Here is a 21370-nt window from a genome sequence, read left to right as displayed (position 1 = left end):
AAACTTATTGGATTGAATTAAATCTACTTCGTCGATAGCGCCTAAACCGTAATAGAATAAATGCACTCTTTAAAATTCACTATATTTGTTTAACATAGCGACACTCTAAGGCTAGATTCCCTTATCAGCGTTACATTTCGTTCACATTATAACTCAGAATGCACAAAATTTATATCATTTGAAGAATTATCTAATCGTTGCCACATGTTCTATTCAAATACTATAATAAAGCTAGAACGATGTATAAAAGAAATTAAGCAAACAAAACAAAAAAGCAACCGCTTTTCACAGACGATTGAGTATTTCTCATTCAATCAATTCAGTTCTCACTTCGCGACAAGGCAAAAATACATAAAAGCTCAAAATATCTATATTAAAAATTACGAAGTAAATCTTAAATACTTACTTCTTCGAAAAATTCCAGAAAGGATTAAGCATGATTTAATTCTCAATAATAAATGATGGCGTTATCTTTGTTGTTGCGAGACTAAGTTTCTATCTGCTATTCTGCTGTTTCAAAGGTAAGCAAATATGTCCGCCATGTTATTTAAAAATTAGGCTTAACCGCACTTAAACAGCTCTTAAATTTATTTGAAGTTCAGATTTTGAGCGTAATGTGCATTTGCCCCTCGCTCCCTATTTTAACTTCGCTAATATTTCTTTATGCTTGATCAGACAGCCTGGCTCAGTAAAAGTAGGCGGCCAGTGCAACTCTGATTAAAAATCTAGTTATAACCACGTGCAGTGCTGATAAGCACCACGTGTTTCTGTGATTCCTATTTTCTTCTTTCTATGTATTTCTTTCTCCTGATGAGGAGGGACCTTTAGCTGCCCTCGAAATCGATTGAGTGTTTCGTTATACCTACGCTAAATATAAGGTTGTTTTTTACGATTTTGATTGTCACATTAGCGTGTTTCTCTTCTATTCTAGTCTAGCTCTTAAATTGTTGATAATTCTAAAAATATTGCTTGCAGATTTCCTAAAGGCATAAAAACCTTAACCGGAAGGTAAGAGCAACATAATTCAATCATTTTTAAAGCAAAAAAATGCACAATTTACAGATATATAAGAGTAAAGAAACTGAGATCGCTGAGCCGGGTATCAGAGTGGATATATATATATATATATGTTTGGTGCGGCCGATTGCAACTAAAATACGAGGTGCACATTTACATGTTATAACAGTTCTATATACAAAATTTCAATGTTCTGAGGCTACTCGTTTTTGAGTTATGGAAATACATACGTACGTACGTACGTTTGATTTTTCGCCCATTAATACTCGAGGTAAAGATAACGTTCCAACTTGCCAGCAGATGCGTCTTTTTCCTAAGGAATAAGCAGAAACTTATTTAACAGACAAGTAAACTTGGTCTCTGAACGAAATACTTTATATATGATTAATGCCTAGATACTCATATTTTATCATCCTTAAATTTCCTGTCGAAATTAGAACAATTAAGGTGTAAGTATACATTTTGTATGCGTCTTTACAAGGAGAACATCGGATTCAGATGCATTAATTGCAAGTCAAATATTCAGAACATCACTCTGTAGCTTGTTTTGTAATCTGAAAACAGCATAATTAGGGATTTCAAAATTTGTTGCAAAAGAAGCAAAAACTATCTGCACCCCTGTCATCTTACATCATCCGCAAAATCTGAAACTGTTGGCAGGAATACATGTCTGCTTTATGTTAGTAATTCAGTGTTTATTTGCTGAAATTTAATAGGGCATAACTAATTCCTTATTGCTTTTGTATACAATTCTTCAATTCCTTTACATCGCGCAGGCGCTGAAGATTCCTAACAGTTATGGTATTCTTAATGTTTAAATGATCAGACGATTTTTCTAAATCTAAAGTATTCACATTTGTATAGCAGTTGAAATATGAAACAAAATTATTCTTATGTAACAGTAAATTGTCATTATTTACCAGAATGGGATAGCAAATGAAAATTTCACATTCATGTGGACATCACAAAATTTTGCAGCGTTTTCAAATTCTTCGATGTCTTCAGAAAAAGAACGATTTTCTTTTAACCTACGAGCTTGCTAATGAAAAACAAATATTAAAATATTAGCAGTAATAACAATAATCCAAACAGAATATGCACATTCAAGAAATATATTAAGCAATCACAGAGCTCTTAAATTTGATTTCGTTTACCAAAATGTCTGATGGAAAGTGGTGAAAAAAAAAAGAATTTTTAGCCTGAAAGGGAACGTTCATCCTGAATAGGATATTAATCTTGAAACGGCATTTTGCGTCGAAACACTTAAATGTATTGTACCACTTTCAAATTGTTGCCACTAAACGTTATCGCCGTGTATTATATTTAAAGAAATTAAATAATGAAGAATCTGCATGAATGTAAGCATGTTTGCCATATTGTGAAAAAAACAACGGTACCTAGAGCCATCAAATTCTGAATAACGTGGTCCTCCACCCGAGCATGGGCATCTAGAAGCACGAATTTGAAATTTGTTTTATTATTTATTTCTTAGTTTGTGAAACTTTAGCAAATTTTCGAATAACAAACTGAACGATTTCAAAGCGAGCAGTAGCAATACTGTACGGAATAAAGTATTTTTATCTCCAGCACGCGAGACTCTCTATCAGAAATTCTAAAGATATACTGTTTTTAAATATCTTGCGATTTTGCTGTTGAATCGAATTTTATGTTGCGTAAGCGCCAAGAACATGATACTTAATAAATAAAGTAAACACACTGAATGTTAATAATAAAAAGCCAAAAAAAATTGAAAACCCATTTTAGTAAGAAAACTGAACATTTATATATGAACTGAGAAAAGACTTTAAAAAAAAAAAAAAAAAAAAAAAAAAAAAAAAAAAAAAAAAAATGTTATACGAACACTTAACGCCTTATTCTAAACGGATACTGCTTTTTTATTTTTTATTTATTTATTTATTTATTTATTGTCTTTTTACTGAATTGCTTGTGCTGTAAATTTCGAAGAAAATTATATTTAATAATAAAGCTAAAAAGACAAAAAGAATGGGTTAATAGTAGTAAGTGTAACAGCAGATGTGAGCTCAGCGAGAGAGTAAAAACCTTAACAAACCTTTTTAGTCAACTGTTAAAGTCTGAAAACTTTCAATTTTTTTTTCCTGTTTTTTAAATATTGTAGCCTAAAATCTTAACTTAAAGCTGTAGGATTGTTTGAATAAGAAAAGGTTTAACATAAATTATAATTACTTTTTTCGTTGAGACATTTCCCGGATAACTGTGCGAATAAACAGAGGCCTTCCTCTGTTTATCAATTCCTGCAGTCATTCGGATTTTCGTAAATATTGATTTTAGGATTGCCTTCTTACATCGGCTTCTTACGCTTACTGATCCATTCGAATTATGTACCAGCAGCCATCTTTTCAGAAGTTTTTCGGTAGCTGCATAAAAATATCGACTATGATGAAACACAAAGTTATTCAATGAAATAAAGTATGAAAATTCATATGAAATTTCTATAAATCGTCGAATTTTACTATTTTTTATAGTTCTTTATAAAAACCAATCTTGGTTGGTTAGCTAATGAAAGAGAACTGTCTGTTTCAAACGGAAACTGATTTTATATAGCACATTCTAAGGGAAATAGGGTCTTATTTGCATTACTCGTTAGAAAAATTACGTAAATAATATGAAAATGACAACGCTTTGAGATACTCAAAAAGCCTTGGTTTTAGCAGCGAGTTTTGAAGTCTTTCCAGCAATCCCTCGCTATTTTACACTTTCTTTCAAGTATTTAAGAACTAATTCGTTTAATTTTTATGAATATTATTAAATGGTTTTATAAGACAAAACGATTTTAAGCTGAAAAAAAATTCTTTGCCTGTAATTTTTTTTTTTTTTAATTAAAATTTTTTGAAGAAAAATTTATCAATTAGAATGTCTTTCTTTTCCTACAATTTTCAATGTTTATCCTTCAGATGTTTTTATTGTATGTATAAGAGTTTTCTTAATAACTTTCGGAATCTATTTGGCAATTAATGAATTAGGTTCTGAGAAAAAAAAATAAAAGCACATTTTTATGTAAAAACTTCGAAAAAAGAATGATCTCAATCGCATTTTCACTTCCAATAATTTTTCTTTTCAGTATTTTGCAAAACCCATCCTTGTTTCCATTAAGTATATAATTTTAAATAAGCAGTAAAAACATTAAATAATTTAGTCCAAATCTGTATAAGTTTTAGGAATTTAAGTAAAACAGTTTATTGTAAAAATGCAAACTGAAAAAAACGCAAATTACAGAATGTAAACTGTCTAAATGGTCATTAAATCATTTCAAATTTCTTAATAATTTTATTACTTAATTTCAACACATATATATAAGATAAAACCTAGTATTATTTAATTGTTAATATAAATATAAATTACAAGCTTTTATGATTATAATTTGGTTTTTACAATATTTTTTACTGATATTAAAACACTTATAATCAATATTAATAATATTAATTTGCCGTTTTATTCATTTTTTTTTCAAAAGTAAAATTTGAATTTGAAAAGACATAAAACATTTGATTTAAAACCACTCAGCAGCATATGTTATTTCTTCACATCTTTTAGCCAATTGGCCTCATATATAAATTGCTTTTTAAATTAATTTATTAGCATTTTAATTAATAAGGTGTTTAATGTTTATTCCAGAAAAATTTTCAATAATGCATCAGTCAGCAACTTAAAACATCTTTCATTATGCCACCTCTTTCTGTTCGTGTCTTATCACAAATAATTTCAATTCTTGAAGAAGCATAGCAAAGTTGACTGATAATACACAGAGAAATATTAGCTGTGCTGAATATATACTATATATAAACCAGCCAGTTTAAAAGTGAAAAAAAAATGTTTTTTCCAACTTATTATTTAAATGAATCAGTTTATACATATAAACAAAAATTGCTGATAGTTGCAGTCATATTTAATTACATTCCTCTTCTGTTTTTTAGTAAGTTACTGAAACAATTAAGAAGTAAAACAAGTAATATATATAAAAAAGTTTAAATCAATTCCTACTTAGTAGGTCAGCAAAGAAAAATTTTATTTTAGTTATTTTTCATTAACATTATTAACATTTTTTCGTTTCTAATTTATGAAGCTGATGGTGGTCTATAATGTCTCATTCTATTCATCTCTTGTAATGCTTCATTATTGCAAGGAACCTTTCCAGGGAGTTTCGAACAGTCCAGTTCTTCAATTAACATTCCATCTACTAATTTCACACGACATTATACATGACCTGCTGCAAAGAGTTTTCGTAGGAAGCTTTTCTTGGAGCTTACTATGTTTTTCTTTCTCTAATCGTCGCTTGCGTTTTTCGCTTTCTTTTCGCATTCTCCGTTTGTGAAGCGGGAGATATTTTAAAGAATTATATTTTAAAACTATATTATTATCACGTTAACATAGAAATACGAGGATAATTTTCGCTACATAATGGGGCATTACATCCGATTCATCCAACTCTATAAAACAACAATTCTTTAATTCCATACTCTTTAAAAATCGTTAGAACTCTGTCTCACTGTTGCCACTTATTTTTGTTAAATATTACAATTCCATTTATCACAGTCATGTATTATTATTTATAAGTTGTTATAAAATTAATTTTCACAGCACGTGAGAATTCCTAATAAACGGTCATTATTTGTAAGTCTTATCATATATTTAATAAAAACAGCTTAAACTTTAGTTCCGATAAACAGGAATAAATAAGTAGGAATTGATTTTAATATGTGAAAAAACTGTATTAACATCAAGTGTCATCCACTACAAGTTAAAAAAAAAATGTGTTTGAACTTGAGTGGATGAATAAAAAGTATTTTATTAACGATTGAAAATTTGAACAAGATATAGGAAGAGTGTAAGCTGATATTGAGAATTTAATTAAAAAAATAAACACTGAGACATTTAAAGGGCTGCCAAAATTTTTAAAAGCCATTTTATACCATTTATTATTGTTAGATTATTTCAAAATTTTTCTTTAATGTAGTAATGGTATTAAAGGTATTTTTTTTTTTTTAGCAAAATATTGAAAAATCGGGAATTTCACCAGTTTTGGGATACCAAGTCCCTTTCCGTTAAGGAACTCGTCTACTTTTAGTGAAATCCGTTTCACCCATTACGCTCAAAGTAAATGTAATTTGTTTATTCCAATTACAAATTTAGTTTAATTTGACGGATAAAACTTGGTTATTACTAAAAATGCCCACATTTAAATAGTCCATTGATTGCAATATTTTTTCAGTTCATTAAGTCACTGTAGAGATATTTTTATTCAAGTTCCGGTTTTATATTTTATCTAACTCTTATAGTAATAATCATCAAGACCATCCAAGAAACACTGTTATTTTTTTTAAAAAATTCACATTATTGAACATCAGGTACTTCTTTAAAAACTATATTGATTCAAATATAGAAAAATGTTTTCTTACAAAACGTATTTAACTGCAAAGAAATTTTAAAAGCGATATTGGTAGAAAATCTTAGAATAATTTTATTTCATAATTTTTATAAATTTTTATAGTTTTAATTATTTATATAATCTATTTATTAACATTTTATTTCCTTGCCATGAAAAAAATTCAAAAATTTTGCTCTTAACTGCTTAACATTGCTGACTATATTGTAAATTTACTTCCGCGCAATGTATCAGCTCATTACTTATTTTATTGGCTCCACCCGTGGTTTAGTGGTGAAAACCAATGAATTCTGGTAGTTCCACCTGGTCTTGAATTTAAGACAGTAAGTTAGCAGCGTGGGTATTTTTCGTGGTTTTCTCCACGAACCAGTCTTCCGCAGAGGTATAATCTTGTATGCTTTGCCCAATCCAAACAACCTAACCTTGTGCTTTTATGTAATGACGCAGGTTTTTTTCAGAAAATGTGCATAAAAAGATCATGATTATCCCCCCCCCAAAAAAAAAGAAAAAAAAGTTTTGTTTTTTTGTTTAAATGCGATTTTTTATGTAAATTTGCTTCGTTTTTAGCCCAAAGGGGCAATTTGCCCAGAAGGGCCATTAATTTCGTTTTGGCATTTTGATTCACTATAAACGGCGAATCAATTTTTAAATTGTGCCACCAAATATTAGAGTTCGGTATTATATTTAAAGAAATTAAATAATGAAGAATCTGCATAAATGTTTCTCGCATTGTGATAAAACAACGGTATGTAGAGCGAGCCATCAAATTTTGAATAACGTACGTCTTCACCCGAATATGGGCATCTGGAAGCCCAGATTTGGAATTTCGAATTTGTTTTATTATCTATTTCAGATTTTAAAAGTATTTATGAGTTTCCGATTAAGCAACTCAACGATTTCAAAGCGAGAAAGGGCAACAATGTACCGGGGGAAAAAAAAAATTTTTCCCTCAAGCGCGCGAGACTGTGTATCGGAAATTTTAAAGATATGCTCTTTTAAATATTTTGTGCTCCCCTTAGGCAGATAGCCCTAGTGTACTTTGCCGCATTCTCAATACACACACACACACAAATATTTTGTGATATTGCTGTTGAATTGAGTTTTATGCTTTAAGTGCGAAGACATGATATTTAATAAATAAAGTTAATACACAAAACGTTAAAAAAAAGAATAATAATAATAATAATAATAACCTTTGGTCGTAATATAAATCTGAAAGCTTTCGGATTTTTTAAAATTTAAATTAGTTTTCCTTTCTTAAATTAACTTTTTCTAAATTCACAGTTTAGACAATGATGCTATAGTTGATAAAAGTTATGCTAATTGTTATTAAAACATATACCATAAACCTAATTAACATCACATTTGTTAAGTACTCAATGTGACCCATGGGTGTTTTCGTAGTTTTCCCTACATGCAACGTAAATAAAAGTCACTCCTTTCATTACCTAAATAGCTTTTATGCGCTACCGCATCCAGACACTCAAATCTAAAGATATAAACTAGAGAATCATATTTAGTAAGTCGGTTTTGTACATCGTATTATAATAAGAGTTCTGCAGATCTTTCTTCTTCTTTATACTTAATAAGCAATGTAAGATACGTTAGTTTTGAATGCTAAAACTGTAATTATAATCAGTGACCTTTAAACTAATTGTTTTGTTCATCTAATTAAAATAAATGACACTCCCTTTTCTGGGGAAGGAAAAATGCAACGTCATGCTGGAAACAAATATATCTATATAAATAATGTCTCCGAAATTAAATTTCATATAACTAAATTTCACAGTTCAGTCATTTTAATTAAGAGCAGCAATTCCAAGGCACGTAAATCCTGAAGGAAAAGTAACTTGGGAACCAAACATACATGTGAAACTATTGCTAAGATTATCAATAAAAACGAAATGAGAAACAACAGATGGAAAACTGTTGAGCTTATCTCAGATCAAAGAGCTATTTAGATAACAGATCGCAAGATTGCTTGATTAGTACAAATATATATATATATATATATATATATATATACATATAAAGAAAGAAAAAAAAAAGAAAAAAAAAAAAAAAAAAAAAGAAACGTCTAAAAGCTTTCAGATTTTAAAATACGTCCAAAGGAGCGTTTTTTTAACTTTTTGTATGTTACCTTTATTTATTAAATATCATGTTCTTCGAGGTTAAGCTATAAAATTCAGTTCAACAGCAATATCGCAAGTTAATTTTAAAATGAGTATATCATTAGAATTTCCGAGTTCCGTGCCCTAAAGGTAAATTTTTTTTTCCCCGCAGAATTTTGCCATTGTTTGCTTTCATGTCGTTTAATTAAAAATTCGTTAAAGTTTTACAAAATATGAAATAAATATTAAAGCAAATTCCAGATTGGGCTTCCAGATGCCCCATATTCAGGTGGAAACGTACGTTATTCAAAATTGAACGGCTCTAGGTACCGTAGTTTTATCACAATGCGAGAAACATACATACATGAATGCAGATTATTCATTATTTAATTTCTTTAACTATAATACAGGGCGATAATATTTTGTGGCAACGATTTGAAAAGTGAATCGGACATTTATAGTGAACCAACGCAAAATGCCAAAGCGAAAATAACAGTTCTTCAGGGTAATTGCCCCTTTGAACTTATCTATATTTCATTTTAAGATATTAAAAAAAAAACTTAAAATAAAGACGAAATGGTGAAATGGCCGAAATGAATGCTTTCAAAAATGACCGAAATTATCAAAAGTGCATAAGACGAAAAAAGTTATTAAAATGTTAATGGACTAGCTGAGGATTTTTAGAACAGAACGCGAGGGAAACGTTCTACACTTCTGCATCATTGTTGCGTACAAGATTTTTATGCTTCATTTTGTAATTTCATTTAGAAATTTCAGCAACTGCAACCAAGCAGCGCAAAGTCCTTAGATGTTCTTGATTTCAGGCTTATCTCAAGATCTTCCGAATTCATTTCCTACTCATGGAAATGAAACCAATGCTTCAATAAAAAGAATTCTGTTTTAGCAGTTCAAATAAAAGTTACATTTATGTTATAAATATTATGTTAAACGTATCGCGTAAACGTCTGAAACGTCAATTGCGATCAATTTCACTATTCGAGAAGTCTCTCTTGTAAAAAATAATCATTTCTTATTTTTAATTTAAAATAACAGAAGTGTAATTCTAGCTTTCGCTTTAATAGTAAAAGTAAGTCCTTAATAGCCCTAACATTATCATAATTTTAAATGAGAAAATTTGAAATATTTCAGCAATTAAGAGCCTGCGAATAGAAATTGTGAAATTTGGAAAGAGAAATTCATGAAGTGGATAATTTTTAGCAAAACAGAAAAACAATTAAATGTAACTGAAGATCTGAATAATAACAACTGCATTATTCCTGTATGTATGAACGATCTGGAATGCTGAGTGTCGCGGAATCTTAAATTTAAATTAATAAACATTAATAATACAACATTTGCGTGTGGACTATAAACTTCATCTTTTTATTCAGCCGTTTCAACTTAAAAACAGACAGGCAGACAAAGTAGACAGACGTCTTGTTTTCCACCCGCTAAGTCTTTCTCCTAGAAAATCACACGACAAAGCAGAAAGGGAAAGTTACAGTTAGCGGTTACAATAAAACAAGAAATAAAAATGCAAGCTACGGAATGCGTAAATTCTCACAGACCGAGAGGCGCTCTGGTCAGGCAGGCAGGCATTTTGGTCAGACAGGCAGGCATTTTGGTGGCCGAAACACGTATATTGATGGCATATTACGTCAGTATGGCTGAATTTGATATTTTTTTTTATTCTCTTTGACAAACATTTTCAAGCCAAACAGATAAAATGGCGCAGTAAGCGTGCTTGTTCTAGAATTTTAAACAGTTTTGGAGAAAGGAGCAGCAGCCTTTTATTTCTTTTCACTACCTTGTACGAAATAAAGTAAGTATTGTAATCAAGAAAAATTCTGGGTATTATAGTATTTCAACGAAAATGTCCATTTTAACTGCTATCGAATGCAATTTAACGATGTTTTTGTGTGACATCTGTACGTAGGGAAAAATAAAGGATCTTTTTTCCCCAAAATGAATTATAAAACTGATTTAAAATGGATTCAGAAGATTTTTTTGTGGCGTCTGTATGTACGTGAGTATGTATGTATGTATCTCGGATAACTCAAAAATGAGTAGCCTCAGAACATTAAAATTTTGTATAAAGGATTGCTATGACATGTAGTTGTACATCTCCCTTTTTGGTTGGAGTCGGCCGCACCAAAAGTATATAAATATATATGTAAGAAAAATAAAGAATATGTAAAAGATTAAATAAGCAACGTAAATTTCTCTTCTCTATTCTAAAAATAGTAACCTATCTCTGAACTGTGTCATTTCGAGATTATTCTATGTCATATGACTCTTACGTAATTCTGGTGATGTAAATGAAACTAAAACTCAGGCAGCCAATAATAATTTTACAGCAATATTAACTATCCAATCAAAATGCTTTGAGAACCAAAACTAACTCAGTTTGACTTACGATTTCATCCTGAACATTACGCACTTGCTTTCCAAGCTTTGGCCTAGCTGCACTGCTGTCTGTCTCCCCGCACGGGTTCGAATCCTGTCGACTCAGATGTAATAAAAAAAAGTCAGAAGTAACTGAAGAGCACAGTTGTAATACGAATATATTCAGGAGCAGGAATTCTGATTGCATAGAAATGTTGATTCACCATGACTAAGAAATTGGAGGCGAAGGCAAATTAAATCTTCAGTTTTATTTTCAGCTCAGCAACATGTAGCGGTTACACACAAGTCGGCACATTAAATGTGCCTGTTCCAAAAGGCTTATATTTTCGATAATTTTGTAGCAAGAAAGCAGAGCAGACAGACAGCAGTGCAGCTAGGCCAAAGTTCAGATGAGTTTTTAATTATAAGTTCGTTAAATTCGCGTAAAATATATGTATATTGAATTTTCTTTTGGAAAAAAGTGGACGTCGACCTTTCTCAGGATCCAGAAAAGAATTGTAAAAAGGTTTCGTGAGAATAGCTATAGTAGTGACTGAGTGTAACAAACAAACAAACACACAAACAGACATTCTTCTTTATGGATATAGATTACAAGGTCTGTATTCTCTCGTGCCTCATCAGCTTGGGCTTCTTACTCTAGAAAAGATGTTTTTAAACATCAAGTCATGCACAAGCAAAATTTTGCGCGCTATTACAAATGCTCATTATTATGTTTCCAAAGTTACTTTGCATAAGGATTTAAAAACTGAATATGTTGACCAATTTCTCCATAGAATGAATTAAGAAATTTTCAGTAAAGCGCCAAAGTTACACTCATTTACAGCACTTCAATATTTTTTATTATATTATTTTCTAAGACGATTTTGATGTCTGGCTCTACGCAGCTCACCTCACCCGGGACGCAAATTTTCCTACATAGTGTATCTTATAAGCTAAAATATACATCACTATTGCATCGTTTCGAATGTATTGAAATTTCATTATTATTTCGCAATTATTTTGTATATTTTGTTGTATTTATTTTATCAATGTACTTGTATTCAAACGTATTTTAATTCTCATTATTGAAATTAATGAGAATTAAAATACCGTTTGAATATTGATGCGTAATTACTTCACATTTCACTCAAAACGTTGACTGCCACTTCTCGAAAGTAGTGTACATTTTGATTTTCCCTCGTCATGCCTCTCCATTGTTCGCTTCCTCTATTGTTAGCTGTTTAGCTTTTAGAGTCTTGTGAACCCCCAACCCTTTTGACCTTTCTCTTGAACGGTTCAGACCAAAGAATCTGTACGTCCATTCCGTACGGAATGGACGTACGAGGTAAATTTAATTAATATTCAATAAATGATTGCCGTATGACCCAAGTTGTAACTTTCCTCCAAAATTTCGTAATTGTATTTTATAGAATACTCTTTTACAGTCAACTGCTTTATTTTGTTATATTGCTGAAGTTAGTTTTTGGTGTATTTAATATTGGGATATTTATAGAGCTTTTTATTACACATGATATAACGAATATTTATAATAATTAAGGAAAATTTTGTAAGGCAGAAACATTGATTTCGTAGGAACTGTAATTTAATTAGGTTCCTATTACTTACGGTGCTATAAACAGGTGAAGCATATGGATATACTGGTCGGATCATTGCTTTATAAATATGCAGTTTTCCCTTTTAATGAGAATTTGAAATTGATACCAATATATATGGTTTGAGAAATTTGAGGATGGCGTGAACAATGCCATCCTCAGATTTCTCAAACCATATATATTGGTATGCTGATTGTTTTATTGCTGTATACAGTTATGATAATTCTAAGCAAAAACTCATCTCTTTGTGGTTCTGACGCCATATTGAAAGGGGTAAGCAAGAAGATTTTCTGATTATGACACGTGATAAGAACTCGGTCGGCTATTGGCTGTTCGTTCATGTTACGGACGTAAAAGCTGAACAGGAGCGAACTCAGTTTTACGTCTTCTGCGTAACTCAAATTTACGCCGGCGAAAAAAAAAATTGCGTCAACTACATCGCGAGCGTACTCGTGTGGACGGGCCTTAACATTGTTAAACACCTGGGTGCCTGAACACTGCCCTACCCCCAAATGGAGCTTTAAAATTTATGAAAAAAAACTTGTCAAAAATAACTTTAAAGAAATAAGAACCTTTTTTCCCTAATTAAATTAATGAAAAAGTAAGCAAACTTAGAAGCGACTTTATAAAGTTAGGCGAAACGTGTAAATGAATAGAGAGCTGCAGAGCTGGTGACTAACACAATAAAAATAAGTGCAATTGCATAAGACCAGTAGTGTAATAAAAACTGTACATAGAATACATCATATAATAACATATGTAACAATATAAAGAGGAAAATACAAAAGCAGAACACATTAAAATACGTTACTACTCCATAATTATAAACGAGTTCAATATGGCCATGGACTTCGTCTTGAAATTATCACTAGTGCAATCAAAGTTCTTAACTCTTGCTTGCTTAAGGTTCTCATTTTCGCATGGAAGTATTCTCGCATGGAGGTTGACAAGCGTGCTGTTTCTAATATATTAGTCCAGTCCATATCGATATTGCCGGAATATCGCTGAAATCTCGCGACGTGTCCGGCTCCTGATGTATATGCCCAAAGGGCGATGAAGGAGAGCTCTAATGTGTTAAGATGATGGGTGATCAATTATCATAAGGCTGAAAAACCAAATCCAAACAAAAACTGCAGATCAGGAGAGGCAAGTGTTGGTGTGTAGCAAGTCTCGACAGTTTGTGAGGTGAACAGGTAATCAAATAAAGATACACAAATACAAAATGCAGTTTAGTACAACAAAATACATAAGAAAATTAAATGAAACACATATCTACATTATATACAAGATGTATCGACTACGTAGGGAAGTTTGAGTCGCAAAGGTGGGTTGCTAAAGGTCTAATATTTCGGTCTTCAGTAAGAATCATATAATTAAATACTTTCAAATTTTCCATATGTGGGCAGTTTAACGTCTTGTTAAAGAAATTTTCATTCACTTTATGAAGGAAAGTCTTGACTCTTTCTATTTTAAGGTCACGGTGAAGCCTCTCATTAGAAACAAAAAAGTGGGCGTTCGTGATGAGCCTTAAAAACGTATTTTGTATTATTTGAGGTTTATTCATATCATTATTAAATATAGCCGCCCAAGCAGTGAAGGCATATGAAAAGATGGGTCGAACTATTGCCGTGTACAGGCGTCTTAAACGTAGTAAGTCCAGTTTAGAGAACTTGTTCAGTAAATGCATAAGACATTTCATGATTGCAATAGATTTTCTCTTGACATTTTTAATGTGCTCAAGTCCAGACGAATTTATGACTTAGTATAGCTTCTAAATAGTTTGCTTTTTTCATGATTGCAACCTGTGAGTTAAAAAGAGTGAGCTTGACATCTGGGAGTTCTCTTACTGATGATTAGTTAATTTGACTGATGAAGCGTTGATGGCGATCCTCCACTTCATACACCAAGGCTCTATATGCTCTATATATAGTGGCTCTATATGCTCTATATACACCAAGGCTCTATATGCTCTATATATCTCTTGTAGTTTTTAACGGCTATGACTGGGCTCAGGGACTTTACGGCAAGAGCCGTATCGCCGAACCAATGTAAATATTGATGCCTGTCAGTGGCTTTGGAAAATCTGAAACATAAAAGAGATAGAGTATAGGCCTAAGGATCGAACTTTGGGCTACACCCGCACTTAACCTTTTTTGATCCGAAATGAAATGAAATTTTTTCTGTTTTTGATAAATGAGTAAATCAGGAGGGTCATTTCTTTGTTGAAATTTTTGCAAATGAGCTTGAAAATTAGTCCCTCCTGCCAGACGCGGTCCAATGCCTTCGCCACGTCTAGCGTGAGTAAGGCGACTTTCTCATTGTTGGGAATTGCTGATCCAATAAATTCAGTCAAACTAACTTATTGCTTCGTAGTCGAGAGACCTTTTCTAAAACCAAACTATTCCTGTGGTAACCTTTCAAGATACGATTCCATTCTCCTAAGGATAATTCTCTTGTGAAAATAAGACTTCTGTAAATTTTTGAAAGCAATATTAGTAATACTATCGTAGCCGGGGGCCTTTCTGTTTTTCAGTCTTTTGATAATGTCTAGAACTTTTCTGGGTGAAGTGAAATCTGTTTTGTACCTTGCGGTGGAGCCACTTAGAGAGTCCTGTACAAAATATCTGATATCATACGTAAAGGTGTAATCACACGGGTTATCATTCGGCATGAATTACTTCTCAAAATGTTCGGCTAAAAGCACAGCCTTATTCTTATTCGTAAGGGCGGTGATACTTCCATTACTGATCGTTTTATTGCATTGAGCTTTCTTTCTGGACTTCTAGCAAAAGTCCAGAATTCATTATTTGGCTCATTGAAGCTGAGAATTTTATTATTCCATCTTTCAGACCTATGTTGCTTAATATTCTGCTTGATACTCCAATTGAGTTTATTAACCTCCTTTTTGATTCTCGGATCCCAAGTAAGATTCCAGCGTTTTCTAATATACCAAGGCGAGTTAGTCTCTTAAGTCCTGGGTTCAGACTGGTTTATGCAATTCAGACTGGTTACGAGCATTCTATGGCATTTCTCTCGCTGAGCCGGATACGTTCCGCCAAAGAATATGTATTGTACATAGACGTTCTTTGGTTGCGCTTTGCGCGATATCCCGGCCTTAAAGGCATGGAATGGACTGGACTGGACTACAATCTGTCTATCATAAGAAAAGCTCTCGCCAGGTAGTCTGCAGCTATCCGTTGCCGTAGAAACGAGCCTTGACCCATTTTCCGTAGGTGTATCTTAAAGACGAAAGATAACTTTTCCCCCCTCAGCCAACAGTCGGCAAAAGCAAAATAACAATTGGTTCACCCCTATTTGAAATATACTAACCATGTTGCTATAGCGAATTATACAGCTACAGAGAGAGAAACATTAGCCGTATTAATGGCTGTACACAAATTTCGAGTTTATTTCGGCAAAGCTCCAGTAACAGTCTTTTCGGATCATGCGGCTGTTGGTAGACTTTACTCGGGGAAAAGCCTAACGCCCAGGTTAATGAGATAGGCTTTAAAACTCCAAGAATATAATCTCATAATCAAATATAAACCGGGTAAGGAAAACAATGTAGCTGACGCACTTTCTCGTATAAAACTGGACGATGAAGGCAATGAACTTAAATGCGCTGTGTTGACTTCCAAAATTTTAGATTCTAGAGATACAATTATTGCTGAATTGAAAGCTGATCCTGAATTTGGAAGTATCTATGCATATTTGAAAGACGCCGAAAGCTTTGAGCACACAGATATCGATGCGATAAGAAATAGAGCAGAAAACTATGAAATAATAGATAATTTATTATTTTATACGAAAACAACAAACGAAAATCTCGAGTACAAACCAGTCATCCCAGCCTCGCTTCGATTAAGCATTTTGAGGAATTACACGACGCGAAAACAGCGGGTCATTTAGGGGTCAGAAAGACTTTAAAAAAGGTACGCGAGGCGGTATATTTCCCGCAATTATACAAAATAGTAACTGCGTATGTCAGGTCCTGCAATCAATGTCAGTTAATAAATGATATTAACCCATCAACGAGCCCGCCTCTCGGAACGAAATGCTTTGAAAACGGCCGCGTTGTCAGACAACAAACCCCTCCAAAAAATCGCTTTCGTTTTCTGAAATCTCTCTAAGATGGCTCAGCCTAAGGCAGTATGTTTGCTTCCCCTTAGTGTGATGGATAAGCCATAAAATTGCCTCCCCGGTATTGAATGGCTTGCGTTTCGTTTCGTCTCCCTCCTCTTTCTTTGTACTAGTAGCCTGTAGACTTGTTTCTTTTAACATGTGACGGCCGAATTTTCCGAAATCGTTTTAGAATTTTAGCTTCCAAGCTTGTAAATTTTCAATTATTCGACATGTTTTATTGGGCAGTATTTTAAGAAAGATCATTATTTATTTTGTTACACAATTTTTTACTATTTACTAATCTATTTTATTTAGTTTTATTAGGCCAATTTATTTTTGGAAATTAAATTTTAATCCATTCCATAAATAGCATTCGCGCTACATTTCCGAATGAAATTTTAGGCATAGATCTTCTTGGTCCTTTCCCCCAGAGTGAGTTAAATAAAAATCGTTTTCTTTTAGTAGTTGTAGATCATTTTTCAAAACGGACAGAGATTGTTCCACTTAAACGCGCGTCAGCCAAAACAGTCGCAGATGCATTCTTACACAGATACATTTTAAAATACGGTGCACCGATAAAAGTCATTAGCAATAACGGAAAACAATTTGTTAGCCAAATATTAGAAAACATATGCACTGGACTTGGCATACGCCATATCAAAATGGTTCCGTATAGACCACAGGCAAACATAGCAGAAAGAGTTAATAAAAACATTGTAAAAATAATTCGAAGTTATGTTAGCACACATCACAAGCGCTGGGATGGCTACATAAATGAGTTAGCTTATGCTTTAAGAACGGCAAATCACGATACTACGGGAAAAACTCCAGCAGAATTATTTTTAGGACGGAAGTTAATTACGCCATTAGATAAATTATTCTTTGCGCAACAAAGAGAGCAAGAATTTAAACAAAAAGATGTGCAAAAACTCATTGACCAGGCGGTTAAAAGCTCGGATACGGCAAGAAATAGACAAAAATTATACTATGATAGAAAACGCCGTGAAGCAGATTTTAAAGCTGGGGATAAAGTGTTGAAGCGGAAATTTTCTTTATCAAGTGCCCCAGACAATTTTACTGCAAAGTTAGCTCCAAAATTTTAAGGCCTCTATGTAATTCAGGAAATCAAGGGAGTCGTATTGTACCTTAAGAACGAGAGAGGGGAAATCTGTAAAGCAAGTCCCGATCAGATGAAAAAATATTATAATCCAAATGATTTTGAAATCCTTAAAAGTTTCTTGCAGGACTCAAGCGTAAAAGAAGTGGAAGGTCAAGAAGTAACGTCACCTGCTCCCTCACCCAAGAAGCACTCACCCAAGAAGCAGAGAACTGAAGAGAAACCTAGCCCTTCTACAAGTCATGCGACGGTACCGAAAAGAAGAAATGAAAACGTTCAGACTCCAGCATTTAAGAAATACAAGAAAGCAACGCCGCCGCGTAAAGAATCTTTGGTAAAGAGAGAAAATACCAGTTACAATGTATTGCAGTAGAAATTCTGCATCGAGGAAAACACTTCCAGGGCCAGATAGTCAGGAGCAAACAAGGCCGCCGTTCCCGAGAACGAAAAGACAGCAGGAGGAACGAAAAGACCACCACCAACAGAAGAAATTCAAGCACGATTCCAGACCGAAGGACGCCAAGACAAGCCGTCCAGGGGCAAAACGGAAAAGACAGCAACCCGACGACTACTACTCCAAGAGGCCAGCATACAGAGGGCGAAAAAGAAAAATCAACATGGACGAAACTCGAAGGACACAAAGGAGACGACTGACTTCGATGAATTCCATATCGTGGGAGCAGTTCTGCCAGAAGAGGATGTCGGAGTTCCAATCATCGAAAACTCAAAGATAAGTTAAAATCTTCTATAAAATTTTTCCTTTGTTCCGAAATGTTATGCGTAAATACCAAGTTCTATGTTTTGACGAAAGTCAATTTGTCTCGGTTGAGACTTAGTTTTGTTTTACTTTATTTAGCTAAGGCAAAAGTATTATTTTCTTTAAGTATAAAATCTAAGAACAAGCAGTTTCTGTTGGTCGAAAGACTAATTCTGTTATGTTAAAGCCAAAATTTGGCCGAAGATAAAAATAACTTCGTATTCTTGTATTAATAAGAAATTTAGTTTCAGTGCCGCCAGCTTGGCGAAGAATGCGTGAAGTAAAAATTTATTTTTCTCTTATTCATTTGATGGTAAATTGTAAAAATCATATGGATTAGAATTTTGTAAATATACGTAAATACTTGAAAGTTATGTAAAAGTAGAATTTAGTCTAGAAGCATAAAATTTTAGATGCTAAAAGTAAATGCTCAAAAGAAATGAATTCAAATTTAAGTATTAAACTGTAGATAAAATCATGCTTTAGAGCGAAAGCCTGCATGTCTAAAGATGAATGAGGAGGAATTTAGAATGAATGTGTTTTGTAGGGTTCTCCACCTACACTTGAATTTTAAGAATGTTAAAATAGCTCATCGAGTTTTAGAATGTCGAGTAAGGTGTGTCTATTTGGTCGCTGAATTCTAACAAATCACTGTGGTTAGGGAAAGTGTTGCAATACTAAAACACGAATATTCCCGTTTGACACCACACATGGTGGAGAGCCAGGGTAAAGTTAAATTCATGTTTGAATACTTGAATGAATGTGAATTAAGCAGTAACTAAGGAAAATAAATCTATCAAAAACAAAAACTTATTCAGTGTCAAGAAAGTGTAAATTATAATGTATTTAGAAAGATACTGATACTTATTCCTTCCAGATGCTGGAAGGAAGAGAACAGATTGATTGCTGAAGTCCAAGAAAGGTTGCTGTAAGAAGAGAGGGTAAAATAATTATCTACAGAAATTTATTCTAACTTTTGTGAGAAAAGAGGTGTTTTTTTTTTTTTTTTTTTTTTTTTTTTTTTTTTTTTTTTTTTTTTTTTTTTATGTAAACGAGGCTCTTAAATTTTAGTTCAGAATTATGGAAACTCTTCAACAGGTCGTTTCTAGGACCTGCTTCCAAGTTTACCAAATTCTGGCAGCGGCAAATGTAGGGTTTATATTTATTTTAACTAACATTTATTTTAAGTTTAAACTATCTTTCTTGTCAAGCCTTACTTTCCCCTGGAATTGCCAATGCCAGAGTATGTAAATTTTAGTAGAACGCGCAAAGTATTCAAATTGTCAGCGAAAGTATTTTGAGTTAAATAGAAGGGAAACGAGTTCGAAAGTGTGCTTTCTTGCTTCACGAGTGTGGAGGTTGCTAGGTAGAAAGTTAAGAAACGCGCGTTTCGGCCTGTGTGCTTGCCTCGGCAGATAGTTGAATCTTTCAACTTAATATTCAGAAAGTTTGCTGTAATATCAGCGGTATCTTAGAACGCGGTTAGGTTAGTTACGTTTAGAGAGCCTCGTAGGTAGTAACTTGTTATTATTCATTTTTAGTTTCTTATTTTTATTTTACCGCCGGGTCGGCGTAGTTTGTGAGCGTCAAGGGCACGCATCTGTAATTTTTAAAGTTGAATAAAAAGGGATTTAAACCCTTCTCAAGATTTTGTGTACTTTCCAGTTCATAGCAGTCACCACTATTGTTGCGTGCAGGTTGAGAACTCGCAACATTACAAAATTATTGGGGTAGGTTTGTGCAGAGCACATTCTACACAAAACTATTCAAACAGTACCTGACTTACTTCCAGTGGATCTTGAAAATATTAATGCAACAATTTATTCGTATTTTTATATATATACACTGTACGTGTTGAAAGTTTTAAGGACTTTTGTGAAAGCCCAAAAATCGAATATAAAAGAATTATTGACTACGGCAAAACACGATGGCTAGCTCCTTTACCAGCTGTAGAAAATATTTTAAAAATATACGAACCATTAAAATCATACTTTTTATCACAAGATAAATGTCCAAGAATATTGCAGCTCTTTATTGAAAATGACACATCACAAATTTGGCATCAGTTCATCTACAACCAAGCTACATTATTTCACAATGCGGTGAAAATTACTGAAGGGGACAAAATTTCAATTATGGAAGTGTCAAATGAAATAAATAATTTTTTTAAAAAATTGCGAGAAAGAATTGATAACGATTACGTTCCTTTAGTTATTCGAAAGGACATCACTAGGTTGGAAGAACAAGGTTTTATTAAACGACCTGATTTTCCGAAAGAAGTCAGAAATTTTTATAATAACTGCTTGGAATATCTTGAAGAACATACAGTTCAATTCGAGGATATTAAAAATTTTCCTTGGGTGACATTAAAAAAGGAGATTTTATGGGAATATGTGTAAAAATCTTTTTAATATATTAGTAACCATTTTCCGAAAAATAATATTTGCGAAAATGATCTTTTTGATGAGGTGTCATTTTTAAAAATATACATTACTGAAGAAAAAATTAAATGTTCGTTATCTGCAAATGTGGAAACAGAACAAAAAAATTGACGGAGTCATTTCTTCATTTTAAACAGAATAATACTCCTTATGAAAATATTTTGAAAATTGTAGAACACGCGCTTTCCCTCTTAGGAACAAATGTAGCAATAAAACGTGTTTTTTCTAGTATCAATAAAATATGGACAATTGAAAAAACGCAGTTGAACATTAAAACTTTAAAATATGTATTAAGTGTAAATATAATTTGACCAATTCATGTGAGAAATTTCAAGACATTTTAATAAATGATCCGAATCTATTGCAAAATATTCACTCGGATAAA

The 21370-nt window shown here is 32.7% G+C and overlaps 1 protein-coding gene across 4 annotated transcripts in view; it reads right to left on the bottom strand.

Annotated features, from left to right (window-relative positions):
• Positions 1-21370, bottom strand: part of LOC118194674 (serine/threonine-protein kinase haspin homolog) — a 239099-nt gene that overhangs the window by 195920 nt on the left and 21809 nt on the right. For 3 of the 4 annotated variants that reach the window (XM_085813698.1, XM_085813696.1, XM_085813697.1), the window contains exons 3-4: positions 3223-3413; positions 1938-2056 (exon numbers count right to left, since the gene is read on the bottom strand). In XM_085813698.1, the coding sequence (XP_085669824.1) occupies positions 1938-2056; positions 3223-3413 (310 nt within the window). Of the gene's footprint in view, positions 1-406; positions 676-1937; positions 2057-3222; positions 3414-21370 lie in introns of those variants that run through there. The other variant, XM_085813699.1, reaches the window with a different exon arrangement.

Source organism: Stegodyphus dumicola, chromosome 3 (assembly GCF_044657685.1).
Source record: "Stegodyphus dumicola isolate Sdum_Otavi_A_Nest chromosome 3, ASM4465768v1".
NCBI lineage: Eukaryota > Metazoa > Arthropoda > Arachnida > Araneae > Eresidae > Stegodyphus > Stegodyphus dumicola.
This window is presented reverse-complemented; position numbering and strand designations above follow the sequence as displayed.